Consider the following 25022-nt stretch of genomic DNA (forward strand, 5'->3'; position numbering starts at 1 on the left):
AAGGAAAGAAATTAAGATAGGAGAAGAGTAAAATAATATTAGAAAATAATAATTATGTATAAATAATTTGCACCTTAGTTATTATTTAAATAAAAACATAGAGTTTGAGTGCTAATTGCAAGCAATGATTTCAAGAAGTATTTTTAGTTTTAAAAAATACGATTCGAGTCCAAATTCTAGAGAAATGAAAGCATGATCCCATTGCCACTGAAGAACGTACCAAAAATACGAAAGAAAATTTCATTTAAATCGTTTTGAAATTTTATCAAAATCATCACAATATAATATAGATAGTTTTCCATCAATTTTTGAAGGCAACTGATGAGCAATGAATCCTCTATATCGTTCTTCGTAAGCCGCAACACAAATGTCAATGACCCTTTTGGACATGTGGTCTTCGTTGTAAAATGGTTGCCCTAAAATTTCATCCACAGCTATCCACTGCATAGAAAAAATTATATTATGAGAATTCAATCAACTCATAACCCATCTTGTATTTTATTCTATTTTATAGGGTCATCTAAAATTTTTTAAAGATAGTACAGTTAGAGCATTTTGACTTTAAATTCTGAAACTCAACCTCAATAGACTCGTAACTTAAACTTTACCTTAGCAGCTTGAATTTCTTTGTCATCGATTGTAATTTCGAAGGACAATGGCTTAAGCATGCACACAAAGAGTAAGTCTGACTTCTCAAATGCCACCAAATGGGCATGCCTTTCACCAATAATGATAATAGTTAAGAAATAGAGCCACAAATTCAATACTCAATAATTTAAAATGTCCAATAAAATTGTTTAAAATTTGGAATATAAGAAATTTATGAAGGACAAATAATTACGACAAGAAAGTGAATGAAAAGCCTTACCTGAAGGCAACCATTTCCAAAAAAACCGTATCGATCTACAAATGAGAGCCGAAAAGTAAAAAATTCATATAATGTTACGCAAAAATATAATAAAATTAAAAAAAAAAAAAAAAAAGTAATCACTCAATTTTAATAATTTTTTCATTCTATCTTGTTCCTCATCTAATTTAACGTGCTGATTGCACAATTAGTTGGTAGGGATGAAATGAATTTTGCTAGAATGAAACTGAATTTTTCATTTGATTATATCATTTTCTTGATTCAAAATTCCTTTCAATTCTAACTCCATTACATTTTACAAAAATAAACTTACTGCTCAAAATAACAATAATATACATACTCAAATAACCCAATAAAGGATGCGAGGCCTTGGGGTGGGTTCTGTGGGGCGTGGGATTAGTCTTGGCTGTGTTGCATCCTAGGGTAATCTGGTAGAGGCCGGCTGAGGACACCCGATGTAAAAAAAAAAAAAAAAAAAAAAAAAAAAAAACCCCAATATAGGAGGGTAAACAAGTGAGTTGGACGGGTCATGGGCACGTCAAATGTAGGTTGTGTATAAATGGACTTAACCCATTAGTGAGTAGGGTTGCTATTTTATTGGGTCAAACAAAAAATCAAATCAGCCAACTCATTTTGGGAATATTTTTTTGAGAATATACACATAAGACAATCTATTTTGAAAATCAAATTAGGTTTTGTCTATTCAACCTATTTATAACCCCTTAATTAAAAGTTAAAATCGTTCATTCAATCCATTTTTTGTCAAAGATTTAAGATTGCTGAGAGTCTGAGAATTGGGATATTGATATGCTGAAAGAATTAGTAGGGATCCCCAAAACGAATGAGATTTTATCATCGTCTATAAAGCACAAAGCGGGACCTGATGCATTTATTTGAAAGCCTTCAATAAATGGAAAATTTTCAACCCCCTTGGCTTGGGAGGTGATAAGAATTAAAAGGGAGCAATGCTCATGAATGGAGTGGGTCTAACATAAACTACTTCCTAAGAAAGTATCGCTGTGTATGTGGAAAGTAATGTTTCAATGTCTTCCTGTAGATGAGAGAGTGCAGAAACTGGGAGTTGATATGGTCTCATGTTGCAACTGCTGTGTGAATAAAAAAGAGGAGTCTATCAATCATGTTCTCAGTACGGTATCCATTGCAAGTATGGTATGGAAGAGAGCAGCGTTTGTCTTGGGAATTCTAAATTTTTATATTGAACCATGGAGAGTGAAAATGGTCCAGAAGTGCCAAAAAACCAACCCAAAAAGGTACGATAATTGGTTTGTTACCTATTATAATTTCTTGGAAATTATGACTCAGTCGTTGAAAAGCTCGCATGGAAGATAAGTATGAGTCGAGGATGGTTATCTGTGAGGTTTTGGTTTATAAAAATTATAGAAGGTGTGAAGGGTTCACTGCCGTCTATAGATAAGAATTTATTGAAAGAGTTCCACATGAAAATGAAAACGCCGAAGCTTAGAACTCCTCGAAAAGTACTATGGGAAAAGCCTCTAGTAGGTTGGTTGAAGTTAAATATTGATAGCTCTTGTAGAGGAAATCTAGGTTCTTGTGGTGGTGATGATATCATCCGCGACTCATTGGGTAATCTTAAGGCCATTTACTTTCTAGAACTTTGAATCAGGTACAAACAATGGAGCAGAATTGCGGGCTCTTACTAGTGGTGTTCAACTCTGTAAAGAGTTGAGATATCAAAATATTTGTATTGAAAGCGACTCAGAATTGGTGGTGAGATGACTCACATCTGGAATTTATTCCTCTTGGTACTTATGAGACTTTTGGGAATTATTAGAGGAGGATTTACAACGTCTTCATTTCTTTATAAAGCACCAATTTAGAGAAGATAATCAGGTGACGAATTTTTTGGCTTGTCAAGGTCAGGGAGACAACACGAGGAGATATTTTGTAGGTGATAAGCCAAGTAAAATGAAAGGTCTCATTCGTATGGATAAGATGAGTAGCTTTCATTTTTAATTGATATCATTTGATTTTCCTCTGATTAATGTTTGCAAGTAATTGACATCATCTTGTAGGTAATTTGTTTATGTTTATTGTTTTTTGGTTTTGATTTCATATAAGCATGTTTAGATTGTTTTAGTTGGATTATGGTACTTTATTATTGGTTTTGATGCATAGGATGATTTTCACATTTATTTGTAAATCACATGTGTTTTGCTTGTAATCACGGTATTCCTCCATCATAACATAGGGCTATCAATAAAATTGAAGTTTTGTTAAAAAAAAAAAAAAAAAAACCCATATTTTGTTGGGTCGAGCACCGGTTGCGGAATTGAGTTTGCCACTCCTAAATCAAATAGTGTTATTGCTGTGATCATCCAAGGGAAGATGATATCTTACACCAGTTTCTTCTTTGACTTCTCTTACAGCTCCTGAGAATATGTCTTCAGACTGACAAATCAAAACAAATATCATATACGCACAAATTCCACAGCAGAAAGTTTTAGAACGAAAACGAAATCATATGAAAACAATACTACAATTGAAATAAGAAAACAAACACCTTGTTAATATATCCTGTGGGTAACTTCCACACGCCATTGCAATTACAGGCACATTTTTCTTTTACAACAAGCACCTATTTCAGTAAGCACGAAGGGAAAATCAATGTAAAATCAATCACATGCATACATATTTAAAATTCCCAAAATATGGACTTTAAAATTTGGTTTGAAACTTAGAAAAACATGCAAGAAAGGAAAAGAAAATATGGAAGAAAACAAAATGCATAATAAACAAGAGACAACATATTTATTTTGCATTTCAATAAATTTTTCTCAAACAACATTCTTGATCCATTCGGAGTCTAAAAACGAGAGGAGAGGAAAATTAGCTAAAAAGATATATATATACCTCTCCTCCGTCATTGATCACAAATCCTGCGACACCTATTAGGTGCGAGGGGCTTGCAGGAAGCATACAAGGCTCTCTGGGGATCCAGTGAGTCAGCATGACGTATCCGGGTTCGGCGTGGTGATACTCAAAACCCTCCTAAGAAACAAAGAAGCAGAGGAGTTTAGCATTTTTAGCAAACGGATGATTCTGCAGTTATAGAACGGTACGATAGTGTTTATGATTTGAGTGTTTGAGTGTTTTAGTAAGTAATTTAAAGGTGTTGGTAACTGGTAAATGTCTGAAATTGAAATTGGAAAGGAGAGTTTGTGAAAGTTTTTGTGACCTGAATGGCAATAGGAACAAGGTCAGCTTGCCCTTCTAGTATCTTCAGCCATATCCCCTTCTTACCCTGTTGAGTCTTTTCAAATCAGAAACGTATTCTGAGACTTTGTATATATGTGTGTGCGTGTGTATTAAAAGATATACTATTTTTCTAGCCATCCTCGCAGGAACATATGCTTTATCCCAAGCCAAATGATAGTAAAAACATAATGCACTCACCTCATATTCTTGGCACAAATGATGAAATGATTTGCAAATTGAATTAATATCAATTGGGACTGCACTCATGGGTTTATGCCATGTGTTTTTAAGACTCTGCATACAATAAATTTGTGTGTGTCTGTGTGTTGTGTACAATGTGCCGGACCTACCTTTGACTTCCAGCTTGACATGGAAGCCCCAAGGGCCGGTGCGAAAGCATTTGAGCTGGAAGGTAAGCTTTGTGGATTGACAACGATGCCTTCATATTCATCATCCCAAGCATCAAGAAACTCCACTGTCCTGCCTGGTGATGACGTGTTTGGCGACACAATTTGAATTCCCATTTCCTTTGGCATGTGCGCAAGGCCTTTCCAAAGAAAAAATGGCCCTCGAGAGGAAGGATCAGAACTTGGGCTACTTTTGAGTGGAAATGAATTCCACAATAAACCTGTAAAACAGAATGAAGCATACAGATAAGAGATTGGAAAATGAAAACATGACTCGGGGAGGTGAACTAGTGAAGTGAGCTCACCATGACCCATCGGCAGCCCCAGCTTGAAGCTGCAAGAGGATGGAATTCTGGGCTGTTTGGGAGAACACAGGCAACCAATGCCCAGCCAATGCCTTCCCTCCATTGATGCTACTGCTGACATTACCATCTCTTTTGCAGCAAACAGTGTGGTAGACCCAATTTAACCTCCATTACCTTATATATAGCTCTCCTATGCCGACTGCAGAGGTGAAAAAAAGTGAAGAACTGAATATTTTGAGGGAATAGAATCCTGCAATACAAGAGGGAAAGGGATGTTTGCAATTTACATTATGACATTAAACCGTCTGATCCTGTTTTAGCCAGCCACATTGATAGCAGCAGCAGAGTCCACTATACAAGTAGTATTTATCCGTATAAAATTATGGGTGATGGTATTCCCATTCCCCTCTATTGCAGCTCATGGCCTCTTTGTGCATGAGCAACCCATCCAAGCTTGTTGTCAGAAGAATAATATAAAACATTTTGGATGGAAAATGGAAATAGATCCTCTCGAATTACTCTACCTAGAGTTCGTGACATTTGAGTAATCGTCACGTTATCCATGTATCTACAATGAAAGAAGAGAATGTAAATAGAGATAGACACATTTTCTGAACTCTCCATTTTAATGACTCTATCTCGATCCTTCCAGACGCCTTTGGGATCTAAAATTTTTTGGGTTTTCTTTTACATTTTTTTTTTTTATAAAAAAATTCCCTCATCCATTTGCTTCATATGCAGGTCTGTTCTTATTTATTCCCTCATTCCTAATGCACTGAACATTCCATCCACTGGTTCTATTCTTTGGTTTCTTCAATCTGAAGGTTTAAAATGGTACAGTAATAGCGCGTCAAGTGTATATCATTGGGAGACCCATGTGGGCTTTCTTTTTCCTGCATATTGTTTAATTATTTTTATGGCATCTTTTCATTGTTTTTATTCCTGTGCTTGGGGCCGACCAGGAGTAGGGAGTGCAGGGAGGAATTTTAGAGAAGCTATCAAACGTTAAGGAATTCGTTTGGAAGGTATTAATAATATTCTAGAGAAATGAGAAAAGGTATGCAAGTCAATATCATATCTAGGGGGAGGAATAGGTTGTTTACAAATAGTAGTCAACTCCCTAGAGTTATTAATGAGTTATATAAATTGGAGAAGATGAATACGGCTTATATGAGGTATGTTTAGCAGATTTCCTGTTAGTTTTGGTCTATGCTTTATATTATTTATCTTTTATTTGTTTTGTTTCGTGATATTTGTTTTGTAAGTCCTTGTTTTGTTTTGATTTGATTGATTTTGTATTCTTATTTTGGCTGGATGTTGGTGTTGTCATTTGGGAGGCCTTTAAAGGTTTGTCTTTTGGTTCTCCCTTTAAATATCTTGTAACCACGGTATTCTTACGCCAAAAGTGAGGGTTTATCAATAAATAAATGAAGGTCTCGCCCTTCTTTAAAATATACATATCTAGGAGACTAGGATGGTTTTTTTAAAAGAACAAATCCTTGTTTATTATGGCTTACAAATTTTCAAATAGAAGTCTAGTTGATATAGTGGTTGAAGCAATTTTTTTTTTTATTATTACTATAAAGATAATTAGAGAAAATATATTAAAAGTAAAAAAATTTAAATCAAATATTTAATGAGATTAATATTGAGTTTAAATTATTAATGAGTCAAAAAATGAGCTGACTTTCAAACTGTTAAATGAGTTAGCTCGTGAGCCTAACGAGACAAGTATGACCTAACTCGAGCTTAACTCATTTAGTTGAGGAGTTCAAAATTTGAGTTCTAATTCAACTTGTTTAACTTAACAAATAAGTTCAAGTGAACCATTATTGAGTTGAGCATTGAATAGCTCACGAGCGGCTTAACTCATTTGCAACTCTACTTGTTCTACTAAGACTCCTTATTTATTTCAAAGTTTTAGTGGGATTGGGGTAAGGTAACAAAAGAGCCAAGCTTTTGTCGCTTGAGCTCAGCTTGAATACTTGAAAGAGAGGTCAAGCATGGCTTGAGCTTAAAGTGTGTGATTTGAGCCCAACTTGTTTATCTTATATATAACTCGAGCTTGACTAAAGCTTTGTTTCATGTTATTTAACAACGATCCGAAATTGAGTGTAGTTTGAAAGCTTCAGCTCGAGCTCAAACTCAACTCGAGTGAAGCTTGCTTCAAATTAATAATGAGTCAGACTACTAAACTAGTTAAATATAATTTATCATAAAGATAATTTGAGTATAAATATGCTTTCAATTTTAAATATAAAATTAATATTTAATGAGGCTAATATCAAGTTATTTTGCAAGCTAGTAATGAGTTGGCTCGCGAATTGGCTAAAAGAGCTAGTAAACAAAGCTCGTGAACCTAAAAAGTTGAACAACTCATTTCAAGCTCAGGTTGTTAGTTGGGGAGCTTGAAATTCGAGGTCGAGTTTGACTTATCTAACTTAATAAATAAGTTCAACTCGTCTACAACTCTAGATGGGGAAATAGAAGAAGATATAGAATATAAAATGGTTTGTCTCCCATTATGTAACCTAGGCCTACTTTATCCCTCTAATGAACAAAAAAAATTCTCATAAAAATGTTATATATTATAATTGTTATGAGCTTACCATGACCATTGCATTTTTATCAACTGTCATACTTTCTTATTTCAAATTGCTTTGGCAAACTAAATTACTTGGCTCTCACTTTGTAGAATTTATAGGTAATTAATACCTAATAGATTTATGGTTCAACTCTCTCTCTCTCTCTCTCTCTCTCTCTCTCTCTCTCTCTCTCTCACACACACACACACACACACACACAAAGATGTTGAATTAGGGCTTTGATTGCATATGCATCTTCAAAAGCATTCTTGCACTCGCATGGCTTTAGACTAACATCTCTACGATTTTTTCGCTCTTTTTGATTTGTCAAATTAGGGCTTTGATGGCATATGCACCTTTAAAAGTGTTCTCACACTTACATGATTTCCAACTAATATTTTTGTGATTTTTCTAGGCTATAGTGATGACGTAGGTCGACAAGAAAATTTGGGTGATCTCTAGCATGCTATAACTTTTAATACTAGTCTCATCTTTATCGTATTATCATGAAATGATGGTGAAGGACCGAGGGTGAATGGCTTCAAGACTTAATAGTGTTTGATAGCTTAAATGGGAACCAAAGAAATTGTCCGTGAGACTTGCCAGGGTTTTGAATTGGTTAGCTACCTCAAAACAATCAAACCAAGTTGCCTGGTAGTAAGGCTTGTTTAAGCTTATAAACCGTATACAAAATCATTGTTGTTTGCTAAACATAAGGCTGATAAATTTAATAATAGCACTGATTTATTAATCTCCTAATGCCTTGGTAGATAATAATCAAAATTTGCTGCTTTTTAACGTCTCAAAGGGATATATGATGATATTTTTGTTAAATTTTTGAAGAGAAAGTTGTAATCCTTTCAAATATTTGAAAATAGAGAGATATAATTCTTTTTTTAAGATGTAAATATGGACCCTTACATTATTCTAAATAATTGCTCAAAACTTTTAGCTAATTGTTTAAACAATTTTATCTTGCATAAATTTTATGATATAAAAAATTATCTCAATTATGTTAGTTGACTTCTTATAAATTTATGATTGTTAAACTTTACTAGTATTTCTATTATTTGAGTTTATTATTATTTGCTTTGTTATTTAACTATACATACACCTCAATCTTTGCAAATTGAGGAAAGTTGTCACTTAGTTTTTAATTATGATTTTTAAAGTGAAGTAGATATATGATATTCATGTTAAGGAGACTCAAAATTGATTATCAACTATTTATTAAGAAAAAAAAACACCTAGGAAGTTGCAACACTTGCTTAGGGATATTAAGAACTTCTTACATCACTTTTATTTTGTATTTATCAATCAAATTCATTAAAAGAATAATAGAGTATTAGACTAGCTAATAAATTAATTTGTTAATTCTGATTAAGCCTTTTCATAATATTGATTTTAAAATATAGATTTTTTTGCTAGACGTCCCTCCTCATGGCATTAAGAGGAGGGGCAAATTTGAAAATAATAAAAAATAAATATATAAATAAAATAAAACAAGGGTTGTGTGTGTGAGTGGGTGTGTTGAAAATTAAAAAGAAAATAAGAAAAAGAGGGTTGATGGCAACTTGATGAAAAAGGAGACTTTGAGAATAAAAAACTCACTTGGGTACTTGATCGGATGACCAAACAAACTCTGATTGACTTGAAATTTTAGACATGCCATCGTAAATACAAGAGCTTTAATGTGATCTACTTTGATTGTAGGATTCCTCTTCAGATTTTGTCTTCTGGTGAGACATTCTTGTATTGATCTTTGATTCTTGTTGGTGTAACTATTTGTCATTTGCTACAATTGTTGTTGTTATTAAGAGCTCTTACAGAGCTTGTGGGACCCTTGTATTTTTCTCTTATCTTGTAGATTTGGCTAGACGGGAGTTCTTATAGCTTTTTTTCCCAATTTGGGGATTTCTGTGTAAGAATGTTTGAAAACCACCACACTCATTATATATTCATGTTGGCCTAACTAGACTTTTCAATCATTTTGGGTGATGACAAAGGATATTCTAACTTGGAATGGTTGAGTAATGGTGTTTCAGGTTTGACAAGAAGACAATGATCATTTTGGACCATCAAGCTACATTAATTAACAAGTGATCCAAGAGAAGCTCAAAGTAGCACTAGATTGATCAAAGCATGGGAAACTAAAACCAGCTCAAGCTAAAGTCCAAGGGAATTCAAAGTAACCATGAAGTGGATGATTTCAAGTTTAGAGTATAAGGTTTTAGGATGAGCAATGTAAGTACTTCAAAGTTAAATATCTATTGAAATATCATTTGAAGCTCTTTAGGGGAATTATATGGACTTAGAGACTTATTTTAAAATCCTAGAAAATGTGTTATAAAAGAATAAAGAAAGAGAGCAAAACATATTTTGAAGTGGAAATGAAAAATTAGAAAATAAACTGTTCAGAAGACTGAAATTGCTGCTCAAAAACCTAAAATGATAACTTCAGAAGACTGAACTGTAAGTTCAGTCATCTGAAGAATTATTGGTGAAACATAGAAAATGGCAGAAGCACCTCAGAAGACTGAACCTTGACTTCAGTCGTCTGAACCTGAGACTTCAAAAGTTTGAACCCTAACCTCAGTCGTCTGACCCTGTATCTAGTTCAAAATTTTCAAAGGTTAAGAAACTTCAGAAGATTGACCTTGAAGGTTTAGTCATCTGAACACTGTTAATAGATAAAATTTTTAAATGTTTTAAAATTTAAATATTAGTTGCTTGTGCTCCAAAATTTCTAAAAATTTCGGAAATACTCCAAGTAAACTTGGCCAACATGAAAACACTTTTGAAAGCCTATAAATACATGGTTTTACAAATCAAAACATACCCAGAATTGAAAAATCTACTCTAAGCTCTCTTGCATACAAAGTTTCTACTTGCTCAACTACTTGCAATCTAAACGTGCTGGCATTTTGAAAGTGTTGATCATCAATCCCTGAGTTCTACATACTGATTTCTCATCTGGAGAAAAGGGAACTTGGTGAATTCTAATCTTGGGCTTCGAATTGTATTTCATTCTTGATATTTAAATTCTGAAGTATATAGATTTGAATTGTACTAAATTGCTCTGTGTGTGAGCACTCTTTGTACACATCCCCTTGCTATGTCTCTTGTAGTTATTGGACGATTCCAGGCTTGTTGGATCGTTGACCGAACGAGAGTACATCGTTTGGAGAGGCGGGCTATAGCCTACTTCAAGGAGTGGTTGTAAAGGTGTTGTTTCGCCCGGTAAAGGAACTATGATAGTGGAACGATTTGGTGGTTTGCCAAAGGCGAGGACGTAGGCTATGTTGAAGCCGAACCTCATAAAATGTCTGTATCTCTCCCTCTTCCTTACTCTTTATTTTCTATACAATATATTCTTGTATATGCTAAGTGCAGGTTGCAGGGCTCAAAATCTATATTTAAAGAAGACTCTTGATTTTTAGAAAGTACGTTTTAATTAACCGTTTGCGAAAACCCACAAGGGAGTACGTTGGTTAATTTGCGGAAATTTTGATCAAGAGAAGCACAATACAAAATTCATTCAAAGCAGGTTTGCAAACAATTACAGGGTAGCTAACAAAAGGCATAAAGAAATCTTGAATGATTGTTTGACTTTCATACTTTGGTTGATTGGATTGTGTGTTTAATTTGTTAGTACCTTGTGGTGTGATTTAGTTGTAATTATAAGCTGATTAAGTTACTTTCTTGTTGTTGCATTTAGACAAGAAAAAAGATTTTAAAAAAAGGATAAATTATTAAATAATCCAATTCACCCCCCTCTTGGGAAAGCTATTCTAATTTCAATTGGTATCAGAGCCTAGTTATTGTAAATCTTAACAAGAAGCTATAAAAAGGTCTAATGGTACATATAGGTGTAGCTCCCTTTGGAGAGGGTCAATCCTTAACCCGTCCACCAATCTTTTTGTGGACATAACTATACTTTTTAGAAAAAACGTATGCAAATCTATCTCCAACATATGGATTGGAAAGCTTGGGAAGTAGTTATGGATGGAGATCTAATTCCTACTAAGATAGTAGATGGAAAAAAAATTCCTAAAGAGAAAAAGGATATGACCGATATAGACTATAAAATGTTTCAAATAAATTCAAGTGCCATAAATGTATTATATTGTTCTTTAGATGCTAATGAATTCAATAGGGTCATGGCCTGCAAAATGGCTAAAGAAATTTGGGACAAATTAGAAGTAACGTATGAAGGAACGATAGATGTTAGAGACAATAGGATAGATATGTTAACAAGTGAGCATGAAGCGTTCAAAATGAATTCAGATGAAACAATCTTTAGTATATATACCAGATTTACTCACATAATAAATTCTTTAAGTGCCTTAGGAAAGACGTACAGTACCTATGAAATGATTAGGACAATACTAAGAGTCCTTCCCTTCATATGGGAACCAAAGGCCACTACAATTATGGAAGGTAGGAATCTTAAAACCACCTCACTAGATGAACTTATAGGTTCACTACTCACCTATGAAATGACATTAAAAAGGAGAAATCCTGAACCTAAGCATAAGAAGTCCATCGCCTTAAAAGCATCTTGTAAAAGCTTAAGTGAAGATGAAAGTGAATCAAGTGACCTAGACAAAAAAGAATTAGCATTTATCACTAAAAGATTTGGCAAGTTCTATAGGAGAAATAAAAGGTTCCCTAGGAAGTTTAGTAAAAAGAAATCTGAAAAAAGGGAAACAAGTAAGAAAAAAAACAAAAGTAAAAATGATCCTCCTATATTTTTTTCATTGCAAGAAACTAGGACACATCAACCTAGACTGCCCTTTACTCAAGAAGGACAAAAAGAAGAAGAAGGAAGCCATGAAAGCTACTTGGGATGATTCAAGCTCAAGCGAAATAGAGAACGAGTCAAGTGGACAAGAGATAGTGAATATGTGCTTCATGGCAAATGATGAAGAGGTAAATTCTTACTACTCCTCAACGGAATCTAGTAATGATTTTTTTGATGAATCTTGCGATAGCATGCCCTCCTATAAAGAACTACAAGATGAGTTATTTGCTTTACATAAAGGATTTATCAAAGTCTCTAAAAGAAACATAACTTTGAAAGAGCAAAATGAAAAACTAATAAAACAACTTGAAACTTCTAAATCCATTGAAAAGGAGAAAGAATCTCGTATTGAAAAGTTAGAAGAAAAAAATAAAAGATATGACTCAAGAGATAGGCAAAATACAAGTAGATGATCTAAATAAGAAGGATTTAGAAATAGTTGAACTTAAGAAATCAATAGAGGATAAAGAGAAAACAATTTATAACTTTACCAAAGGAAAAGAAAATTTTGAAAAAATGATTGGACAACAAAGACTACATGAAAATAGAGAAGAGATAGGATATAATGGAAAAACAAATAAAAGAAGTAAGAAGTTATACATGTGATATTTTGTCAAAGAAGCAAAGCACTATACTAGTACTTCTTCAAACAATAAACATGAACACTCCACTTGCTACATGTGCAAGAATAAAGGACATGTGATGTTTAATTACCCACTCAAAAGAAAATATGTTAAAATTCAAGGTGATGGAAAGTAAATAATGGAACTAAAAATAATTCAAAGAAAGTTAATAAAATTTGGGGTCCAAAAACTAACACTAAGAATCCTTTATTGTAAGTGTGCTTTAGGACAACACCATCAAGGAAAAAGTGGTACTTGGACAGTGGGTGTTCAAGACACATGACTGATGATAGGACCAAGTTCACCACACTAAAACAAAAAGATAAGGGATACGTGACCTTCGGTGACAATGCCAAAGGTAAAATTGTTGGCATTGGTAAAATAGGTAAAGAACCCTCTCTTACAATTGATGATGTGTTGTTGGTAGAAGGATTAAAACATAATCTTTTGAGCATTAGTCAATTAAGTGACAAAGGTTTTGAAATAATTTTTAAGAAAGACAAATGTGTTATTCAAAACCCTAAGAATAATGAAACCTTATTCACAGCTCATAGGATAAATAATGTATATTGTATAAACCTTGAGAACTTGGTAAATCAAAATGTGACTTGTTTAGCTGCCATGAATGAATCGAGTTAGCTTTGGCATATGAAACTAGGACATGCAAGTATGAACCTATTATCTAAACTATCCAAGAAAAATTTAGTAAAAGGATTACCAAATACAAAATTTATAAAAGACAAGATTTGTGATGCATGCCAAAAAGGAAAGCAAGTCAAAACAAGTTTCAAAAAGAAAAAGTACATATCAACTAGTAGACCCTTAGAACTCTTGCACCTAGACTTACTTGGTTATACTAGAACCCTAAGCTTAGGAGGCAAACAATATGCCTTTGTTATTGTAGATGATTATTCAAGATTCACTTGGGTATTGTTCTTAGCAAATAAATATGAAGCTTGTAACATGCTAGTCACTCTATGCAAGAAACTACAAAATGAAAAAGGCTATAATGTAACTAACTTTAGGAGTGATCAAGGTAGAGAGTTCAAAAACAAAGATGTTGATAAATTTTGTGATGATCATGGAATAAACCATAGCTTTTCAGCACCTAGGACTCCACAGCAAAATGGAGTTGTCGAAAGAAAAAATACAACCCTCCAAGAAATGGCAAGAATCATGATAAATGAAAATAATTTATCTAAATACTTTTGGGCAGAAGCCGTAAATACAATTTGTTATATTATAAATAGGGTATCTATTAGATCAAGTCTAGATAAAACACCTTATGAACTATGGAAAGGTAGAAGACCCAACATATCCTACTTCCATGTATTTGGGTGCAAATGCTTTATTCTCAATACTAAAAATGATTTAGGTAAGTTTGATGCAAAATATGATGAAGGTATCTTCTTAGGATTTTCCAAAAATAGCAAAACCTATAGGATTTATAATAAAAGAACTCTTACTATTGTTGAATCCATACAGATAACTTTTGATGAATCAAATCACTATGTCAAAGAAATAGAGAATGATGAAAGTGAAGATATCTCACAAAAAGAAGATAATCTTGAAATAAAAGAAGAAAACAATGATGAAACCTCAAATGAAAACTCCATAGAAAACCAAGAACTACCAAAAGAGTGGAAATATGTTAAAATTCATCCAAAAGATCAAATTCTTGGAGAACCATCAAAAGGAGTAACCACTAGAGCATCTTTGAAAAATATATGCAACCATTATGCCTTTTTATCTCAAGATGAACCCAAGAATATTGAAGAAGCCTTAAAAGATGATTCTTAGATTATGGCTATGCATGAAGAACTAAAACACTTTGAAAGGACTCAAGTATGGCAACTAGTACCTAAACCCAAAGAAAATTCAATCATAGGAACCAAATAGGTGTTTAGAAACAAGAAAGATGAAAATGGGGTAGTTGTAAGAAATAAACCTAGGCTAGTAGCACAAGGATATAACCAAGAAGAAGGTATTGATTATGATGAAACATTTGCCCCTGTAGCTAGAATGGAAGCAATTAGAATGCTCCTAGCCTATGCAGCTTATAGGGATTTTAAACTATACCAAATGGATGTAAAAAGTGCATTCTTAAACGGATATATAAATGAAGAAGTTTATGTTAAACAATCTCCAGGTTTTGAAGACACAAAAAATCCAAATCATGTATTCAAGTTAACAAAAGTTTTGTATAGTTTAAAACAAGCTTCTACTTGGTATGAAAGACTAAGCAAATTTCTACTTATAATAATTTTTCAAGAGGAAAAGTTGACATCACCTTATTTATAAAAAATAAAAATAAACCCATGCTAATAGTACAAATATATGTAGACGATATCATTTTTGGAGCTACAAATGAAGAATTATGTAATGAATTTGCAAATTGTATGCAAAAAGAATTCGAAATGAGTATGATGGGAGAGTTGAATTATTTCCTAAGGCTATAAATCAAACCAGCCAAAAGTGGAACTTTTATAAATCAAAACAAAATATAATAAAGATATGTTGAAAAAGTTTGACATGAAAGGAAGTAAACCTATAGGAACTCCTATGAGCACCTCAACAAGTCTTGATAAAGATGAAAAGGGAAAATCCGTAGACACAAAATATTATCGACGAATGATAGGAAGCCTCTTGTATTTGACGGCTAGTAGACCCGATATTATGTTTAGTGTATGCATGTGCGCTAGATTTCAATCAGCACCTAAGGAGTCTCATCATGTTGCGGTTAAAAGAATACTAAGGTACTTAGTAGGCACACTTGATTTAGGATTGTGGTATCCCAAAGAGACAGATTTTGAAATGATTAGCTATTCGGATGCAGATTATGCTAGATGTAAAATAGATAGAAAAAGTACTAGTGGCACTTGTCACTTTCTAGGACGCTCACTAGTATCTTGGTTTTCAAAGAAGCAAAATTCCGTAGCATTATCCACAACTGAAGCCAAATACATAGCTATCCGGAAGTTGTTGTGCACAAACACTTTATATGAAACAACAACTAAAAGACTTCAATCTTGAATACCAAACAATACCAATTAAGTGTGACAACACAAGTGCAATAAATATTTCCAAAAATCCTATTTCACACTCAAGAACTAAGCACATTAATATAAGACATCACTTTCTAAGAGATCATGTTCAAAAAGAAGATATAATACTTGAATTTATTATTATAAGTGATCAATGGGCACATATATTTACAAAACCTCTTAGTGAAGAAAGATTTATAACCATAAGAAGAGAACTTGGATTAATACATAGTAGAGAATTGTTTTAGAAAAGAAATTATGAAATTTTTCTGAACTTCGGTTGTCTGAACCTAAATAATCAGATGACTCAACACTGTAGAATGTAGGTGTAAAGACCCGAAAAATTAAAATGATTAAAACAATTAGAGAAAAATAATAAATAAAATAATAAATGAAATTAATTAATTAATTAAAATTGTTAATCAACTAATTAGTTGAACATTAATAAATTGATGTATTAAATAAATAAATAAAAATAAATAGTATGAAAGAAATAAAAAAAATTAAAATAAAGATATATATATATATATATATATATATAAGTTTATTATAATATGTTATATAAGCTAAAGTATAGATATATATGTATGTATATATATATAAGATTTAATAACATAATAATATATATTATTTATAAACTTCCTGAGGAAGATTCAGCAGCCTCTCCACGTCTCTCTCTCTCAATTTCTCGCCTCTCCGTCTCCATCTCTCTCTCTCTTCTCAATTTCGTCGGCCTAACGAGTGCCGATCGGGAAACAGAAGGTGTCGTTGGATTCCTAATTTCGCCACCGAAATTTCTTCTGGAGCAGATTTGTCATGGGAGTGATGTAGGTACCATTCCTGGGGTAAGGCAACTTTTCCCTAATTTCTCAATTTCTCTTTAAATTTGTTGTTAAATTGACGATCAGGCACTATCATGGGGTCTTAGTCGTGATCGTCGTCATTTTAGTTAGAGTAAATTTCCAATTGGGGTTTTCTAGATCCTACTCCAAAGCGAGAGTGAGATTTGAGAAATTTGGTAAATTGGTTATATTTGAGGGTATAATTATTTATTTGGAATTTATGGCCCTAGGAAATATTAAAATAATATTTTATTTAGAGTTAATTTAATGGAATTAGGATTTTTGATTCAGGGTTCTGGTGAACGCCGCAGGTATTTTTCAGGGTCCATGTTGGTGTAGTTCAAGAAATCTGGTAAGGGGAACAATATATATTAAACCAGAATTTTTATGAATTTAATGGAAAATAAATTGTGTTATATATACGTATATATGTTTCAGTATGGGTTTAAAATGCCAACCATTTAAATTATTTTTTTGAGCCTAAGACCATTTATTTAGCTATGTATATGTGAAAATGGAATGATGAAAGTGAAAGGTATTTTTTGGGAAATTATGTAAGAAATGAAATGTATTTTCAGCATATAAATGTTAAATGTGGGTTGACCTACTTTACAGGAATAAGTATGAATTTTACTACTAAATTATGTGGCATGAGTGAATGTAAATTTTGTGCAAATATATGTTATATGTATGAGATGCAGACTAAGTAAGTAAAGCATTCAAAATAAAATATGATATGGACTATGTTGCTTGTGTATGTTAAATGCAACCATGTAAATGTAAGACAGCTAAAAGATAGTCATGTTAGCAGATCTAGCACGTTTCTATGTAGACTAACTGATAACAATTAAAAGGAGCTTTAGTAATGATATCTAAAAGGAGTTGTAGACTAACTGATGATGGCTAAAGAACAGTTGTAGTACGAAGGAAAGAAAGGAAAATGCAATGAAATGACGATGAAATGACAATGGAATGAAATGACAAATGTGAACAATATAATGTTGAAGATTACGTAAAGTGAAATGACATGCAATGTTTAAGTTATGAACATGAACGGATGTGTATGATTAAATAATGACAGAAAAGAATAATATATTATGATATTAGAAGTATCTATGTACGTAGAACACGTTATGATTGGGCGGGATATACTCAGATGTGGCAGTAGCTGCATAACATGCTAGGGCAGAAGGAACCTACTTGTATGGGTGGGTAGAATTCCCTATCCTTGGGGCCTTCGCTGGTAGACCATTGTTTGAGCTGTGTGAGTACGAGATCAATCTAACACTAAAAGGCTTACTAAGTAAGGTGAGTGTCTTGATATGCTTCAGTAGTGACCTTCAAGTTACCAAATGTATCAGAGCAAAGGGGTGCTACCTGTATGGGTAGGTAATCACTCCTATCCTTGGGTAATCTGGTGGGTTAAATCTTTTGCATGTGATTGATTAGGTTCAGAGAATGATTTCAGAAATTATGTTAACAATTTTCAAATGTTAAATAATATGTTGTTATATAAACTTATGTTAACCACACACTGTTTTAATATATTATTTCTTTCCTTACTGAGATGTGTCTCAGTCGAATATGAACTAATCTTTTTAGGACCTCCACGAGATCAAACTTAGAGAGCTCGAGTTGTTATAGCATTTTATAGAAAGAAAATGGTATAATTTTGATAATATTTTGGGATGTAAATATTTTATATTTTATGTTTTAAGTCTTCTGAGTGATGGATGGTTGTGAAACATACTGGTATTTGAGGGTTATATTTTGGAGATATGTATATATGTGAATATAGGTGGATGTATGATTTATGTTAGAATGTAGATAGATTTAGAAAGCTCTAGTATTATATTTGTTGAAAGATTGTAATTATGTTTTCCACTGCATAAATGATGTTAGAATGTGGATTATCGGGTAACTGAGTGGATTAGTAGCACTCTGGGCCCATATAGGGGGTCGGGGCGTTACAGATGGTATCAAAGCAATGTCCAATCGGAAGTGTGATTAATTTCATATCGCCTGGATATGGAAATGTTAGAATATTAGGTTAGAGATGATTTATACCAGAGTATAGGAATCAGTTAGGATAAGGATGCTAGATGGATAGGTTAGGTTAGGTGTTGATAAGTAGGTTTGGTGTAAGGAAGTATATGATTTTGTCTTATAGCTTGGAGGCGAAAATCCCTTGGCAGACTTCTGTGATTTTCTGATTCAGTCGACAATTTCAGAAAACCACAGTAAATCCATCGACGGTAATGTTTCTTAACCGTGAGACTGGTCCTTATATGGAAAGTTTAGATGTTTATTGGATTTAAATCTAATGATTGTGTTGATTAGGTTATGATAATGGGATTCTATATTCTTTTTGTCCTATTTTCAGGATGGATCATAGGGGTAAAAATGTAGTTACTGGAGGAGGAATTTATGACTTGGAGGCTTCAAGTGAAGAGAATTTTGATACCCTCACGATGCTAAGAGGTATAGCTTGTAAGGTCAGGGCGTAGGTACGAGTTTATATTTAAAATAAATAATGATTTTATTTAATTGTAGATGATGTAGAAGTATATATGAAATTATATATATTGATTGTTTAAAATATAGTTAGTTGATAAACTTTAGAAATGTGAAAAATGATCGGATAACAAATTTCGAGGATGAAATTTCTTAAGAAAGGGAGAATGTAAAGACCCGAAAAATTAAAATGATTAAAATAATTAAGAAAAATATTTAAAAAATAATAAATAAAATAATAAATGAAATTAATTAATTAATTAAAATTATTAATCAACTAATTAGTTAAACATTATTAAATTGATGTATTAAATAAATAAATAAAAAGAAATAGTATGAAAGAAATAAAAAAAATTTGGAATAAAGATATATATATATATATATATATATATATATAAGATTTAATAATATAATAATATATATTATTTATAAACTTCCTGAAGAAGATTTCTTGCTCAGGAAGCAGCAGCCTCTCCATGTCTCTCTCTCAATTTCTCGTGTCTCCGTCTCCATCCCTCTCTCTCTCTCCTCAATTTTGTTAGCCTAAAGAGTGTCAATCAGGAAATAGAAGGTGTCGTTGGATTCCTAAATCCGCCACCGACATTTCTACTAGAGCGGATTTGTCGTGGGAGCAGCGTATGCACCGTTCTTGGGGTAAGACAACTTTTTCCTAATTTCTCAATTTCTCGTTAAATTTGCTGTTAAATCGACGATCAGGTACCACCATGGGGTCCTAGTCGTGATCGTCGTTATTTTGGTCAGAGTAAATTTTCAATTGAGGTTTTCTAAACCCCATTCCAAAGCGAGACTGAGATTTGAGAAATTTGGTAAATTGGTTATATTTGAGGGTATAACCATTTATTTGGAATTTATGACCTTAGGAAATATTAAAATAATATTTTATTTAGAGTTAATTTAATGGAATTAGGATTTTTGATTCAGGGTCTGGGTGAGCGCCGTAAGTAATTTTCAAGGTCCCTGTTGTCGTAGTTCAAGAAATCAGGTAAGGAGAAAAATATATATTAAACCAGAATTTTTTATGAATTTAATGGAAAATAAATTGTGTTATATATACGTGCATATGTTTCGGTATGAGTTTAAAATGCCAACCATTTAAATTATGTTTTTGAGCCTAGGACCATTTATTTAGCTATGTATATGTGAAAAATGAATGATGAAAGTGAAAGGTATTTTCTGGGAAATTATGTAAGAAATGAAATGTATTTTCAGCATATAAATGTTAAATGTAGGTTGACCTACTTTACAGGAATAAGTATGAATTTTACTACTAAATTGTGTGACATGAGTAAATGTAAATTATGTGCAAATATATGTTATATGTATGAGATGTAGACTAAGTAAGTAAAGCATTCAAAATAAAATATGATATGGACTATGTTGCTTGTATATGTTAAATGCAACCATGTAAATGTAAGACAGCTAAAAGACAGCCATGTTAGCAGATCTAGCACGTTTCTACATAGAGTAACTGATGATAGTTAAAAGGAGTTATAGTAATGACAGCTAAAATGAGCTGTAGACTACCTGATGATGGCTAAAGAACAGCTGTAGTACGAAGGAAAGAAAGGAAAATGCAATGAAATGACTATGAAATGACAATGGAATGAAATGACAAATGTGAACGATGTAATGTTGAAGATTACATAAAGTGAAATGACATGCAATGTTTAAGTTATGAACATGAACGGATGTGTATGATTGAATAATGATAGCAAAGAATAATATATTATGATATTAGAAATATTTATGTACGTAAAACATGTTATGATTGGGTGGGGCGTACTCTTCTCTTGAGGGCTTGCTGAGTAAGGCGAGTGCGCTAGTAACTTCAGATGTAGCAGTAGTTGCATAACATACTAGGAAAGAGGGAACCTATTTGTATGGGCAAGTAGATTTCCCTATCCTTAGGGCCTTCGCTGGTAGACCATTGTTTGAACTGTGTGAATACAAGATCAATCTAACACTAGAGGGCTTACTGAGTAAGGTGAGTGTATTGATATGTTTCAGTAGTGACCTTTAGGTTGCCAAATGTATCCGAGCAGAGGAGTGCTACTTGTATGGGTAGGAAATCACCCCTATCCTAGGGTAATCTCGTGGGTTAAATCTTTTGCATATGATTGATTAGGTTCAGAGAATGATTTCAGAAATTATGTTAACAATTTTCAAATGTTAAATAATATGTTGTTATATAAACTCATGTTAGTCACACACTGTTTTAATATATTGTTTCTTCCCTTGCTAAGATGTGTCTCACCCGAATATAAACTAATCTTTTTTAGGACCTCCACGAGATCAAACTTAGAGAGCTCGAGTTGTTATAGCATTTTATAGAAGGAAAATGGTATAATTTTGATAATATTTTGGGATGTAAATATTTTATGTTTTATGTTTTATGTTTTAAGTCTTCTGAGTAATGGATGGTTGTGAAACATACTGGTATTTGAGGGTTATATTTTGGAGATATGTATATACGTGAATATAGGTGGATATACGATTTATGTTAGAATGTAGATAGATTTAGAAAGCTCTGGTATTATATTTGTTGAAAGATTGTAATTATGTTTTCTGCTGCATAAATGATGTTAGAATGTGGATTATCAAGAAACTGAGAAGATTAGTAGCACTCCGGGCCCACATAGGGGGTCGGGGCGTTACGTCGGGTTCAAAATACTGAACCTAGAACTTTAGACATCTGGGAGGCTACTGACTTTTCAAATTCCGGATTTGTAAATCTTCAAACCAATGAAGATAATCCTGAATGTTTTGGAGTCGCAGAGTTTAAATATAAGAACTCTTTCAAAACCCTAATTTTAGACATCTGAAGTTCGTTTTATCACTCATATGAACTCACCTCTCTCTCTATTTCTCTCCACTTTCAACCAGAAATCATTCAATCTGAAGCTCCATTCACTTCTCCAAGGTCAATCTCACGAAGTCTAGGGTTCTTTCAATCATGTTTGTTCATCTCTCTAAACATGCCTTGCACCAAACAAATAGCAAACTGTGGTTCTTCTTTAGGAAGGGATGAACAAAATATTGAAAAATGGCTTGTTGTACCACAAGCCTAACTTCGTTATCGTGCCTCTCTCAGCTCCATAGATCCTATTCTAGGTAAGGTGTTAGATAACTCCTTCCTCACTGCTGAATTTCCTAAAATTCTTCCATTATTTAAAAACATAGGATGGAATGATTTCATTGTTTAGCAACCCAAAGGTATCTTTCCTCATCTCATTGAAATATACTATGCAAATTTTACTTATGAAAATGGCATTTTTTCATCTGAAGTGAAAGGGAAGAAAATTCTTTTGAATTCTGAAATTTTATCTCCTATCTTCAAAATTACTCCAGGAGAATTTGAATGTCCTACTCCCACTGAATCCTGGATTTTAGAACAAGGATTTACTCTTGAAACCTTTCTCCCATTAATTATGGACAGCGAACCCATGTACTTTGGGCATCCTCCTTTATATAAGTAATTCAGTTTGAAAGCTCGAATTTTACATAAAATTGTTGCCTACAATATTCTCCCCAAACAAGGTTTGTTTGATCATCTTTCATACATGGAGTGCTTTGTTCTTTGGTCTCTTCTCAAAGGTTAAAAACTAGATTTGGTCAATTTGATTATCAAATGGATGTGGGCTAAACTAGAATCCTCCAGAGTTGTTCTCCCCTATGGTGGTGTTCTCACCCTTCTCTTTGCTTATCTTCATATCTCCAGTAGTTCTAAATTCTTCGTTAAAAGAACCCGATATGATCTTCAATGTTACCACCCTAAAACAAATGGGGTACGACAAAGGTAATGCAGGTTGGTACTTTAAAACAGGTAGACCTTAGCGTGCTCCAGCAGCTTCAGCAACAGCTCCTCCTCCTCCTATACATGATCGGGGATCTTCCCAAGATACACACTCGTGGTTTTTATCCTTTCAGCAAGACTTCTACACTTTCTCATTTGAAGTACGATCCAGGATTTAGAGTATCAAAGAGAAAGTTACCTCACTTGATCAACGCATAACTCGGATTGAGGAATATCAGGCAAAATCTTCTAAGGGTGGTGATCCCATGGACATCAGCTTAGCTCCTCGCAGCGAAGCTGATAGCTCTGATGCAGAAACTGAGGAAGAGGAAGAAGGCTCTGGGGAAGAAGGAAGACAGGAAGAAGAAGAAGGAGCTGAAGAAGAAGGAGGACTAGAAGAGGAAGAAGGAACTGAGGAAGAAGGAGGACAAGAAGAAGAAGAAGACCATTAGGAAGAAACTAGCATAGATAACTAGCTGATGATGTAGTTGTTTGCAGTGTATTAGTTGAACTTTTTTGTTGTTGTTGGTTTTTGACACTTTTTGAATGTAAAATATCTTTATATAAACACCTCCTTGCTGTTATAATATGACTCTCTTTCCTATTTCTTGCTTCTTTTTGAATAATGACAAAGGGGGAGAAAATATTGTTAGCAAAGATAATTACAAAATGAAAGCTAAAAGGTAATATGCTAAAGTGAAATAATATGCTAAAGTGAAATATGACACATAACTTGTAAAGATGCAAGTAAAAATAAATAGGTTATACAAATATGCAAGTAAGACAACATACTTTATGGGCTAAAAGATTTATATTGCATAAAGTGTGACATACTTGGATGATATGCTATTTGTTTACGTAAATTTTTCTTCTTATGTGAAAAGGATGCTTATAGTAAGGGGGAGTCTTTTTCAAAGAAACTCTTATCTTTGCTCCTTATTTGTCATCATCAAAAAGGGGGAGATTGTTGGCCTAACTAGGTTTTTCAATAACTTGAAATGGTTGAGTAATGGTGTTTCAGGTTTGACAAGAAAACAAGGATCATTATGGACCATCAAGCTACATTAATTAACAAGTGATCCAAGAGAAGCTCAAAGCAACACTAGATTGATCAAAGCATGGGAAACTAAAACTAGCTCAAGCTAAAGTCCAAGGGATTTAAAAGTAACCATGAAGTGGATGATTTCAAGCTTAGAGTATAAGGTTTTAGGATGAGCAATGTAAGTACTTCAAAGTTAAATATCTATTAAAATATCATTTGAAGCTCTTTAGCGGAACTATATGGACAGAGACTTATTTTAAAATCTCGAAAAACGTTTTATAAAAAAATTATATATATATATTTATTTATTTATATAAATAAATTTTTTATTTGTAGCTTTTTAAAATAAATGTACAATTTGTTCCCCTTACTATACAATGTTGGTAAGTTGAACTAAAGGATCCAAAATACACTAAAACTACATTGGTTGATGGAATGTGGACTGTTAAAAGGTCACTAATGGTCTCATCAAATGTGATGATGATGTGCTTTAAGCTGAGTAGGGGTTAATGAAGTCTCGAAATTTTTGATAACAATCCAATCAATTAATATCTTGCTTTGATTAATTGCTTTTGTGAATATTTTTATCTTTTCAGCACATCTTGTGAATAGAAAATAATGGATGTTCTTTTTTTTTTCTTTTTTTCTTTTTGTATAGTCTTGTAAAGGGGGTTTAGTGGTCAAAATGAAACTACAAATTAACTCCTTATTATTCTATATGGTATAAGGTTAACTTCTTTTTTCAGTTAATGAACTAATGTACTTTACTCTATTCAGAGTTGGACATATTTTGCTTAGACACAATTTAACAATGGAGAACTAGCCTACCACCCTACTAGCTTCTAGTTTAGATTCAAGATAAGGCGGTGATTCTAGTGTTGGAAGTGCTGCTTGCCATGAGGATATTTATAGTTCAAATGTCAAGAACAAGTCAATC

General features: G+C 33.0%; 1 protein-coding gene across 1 annotated transcript; it reads right to left on the reverse strand.

The window, feature by feature from the left end:
- Positions 1–230: 230 nt before the first annotated feature.
- LOC131157788 (nudix hydrolase 8-like) lies at positions 231–4962 on the reverse strand. The gene is made up of 9 exons (XM_058112178.1): positions 4818–4962; positions 4456–4733; positions 4086–4151; positions 3761–3898; positions 3411–3485; positions 3248–3298; positions 869–903; positions 609–717; positions 231–441 (listed from the first exon to the last, which is right to left on the reverse strand). Exons 1-9 carry the CDS (start codon positions 4942–4944, stop codon positions 241–243), a joined length of 1080 nt encoding a protein of 359 aa, XP_057968161.1. The 5' UTR covers positions 4945–4962; the 3' UTR covers positions 231–240.
- Positions 4963–25022: the final 20060 nt, after the last annotated feature.

The sequence above is a fragment of the Malania oleifera genome, chromosome 6 (genome assembly GCF_029873635.1).
Source record: "Malania oleifera isolate guangnan ecotype guangnan chromosome 6, ASM2987363v1, whole genome shotgun sequence".
In the NCBI taxonomy this organism is placed as follows: Eukaryota; Viridiplantae; Streptophyta; class Magnoliopsida; order Santalales; family Ximeniaceae; genus Malania; species Malania oleifera.

Excerpts from the sequence above, each read along its gene's own strand:
- LOC131157788 (XM_058112178.1), bottom strand. The coding sequence starts at position 4,944 with ATGGTAATGTCAGCAGTAGCATCAATGGAGGGAAGGCATTGGCTGGGC. Across the intron at positions 4,734-4,817 it reads GGGGCTGCCGATGGGTCATG|GTTTATTGTGGAATTCATTT; the intron begins GTGAGCTCACTT and ends TCTGTTTTACAG. Across the intron at positions 3,299-3,410 it reads CCACAGGATATATTAACAAG|TCTGAAGACATATTCTCAGG; the intron begins GTGTTTGTTTTC and ends TTGATTTGTCAG.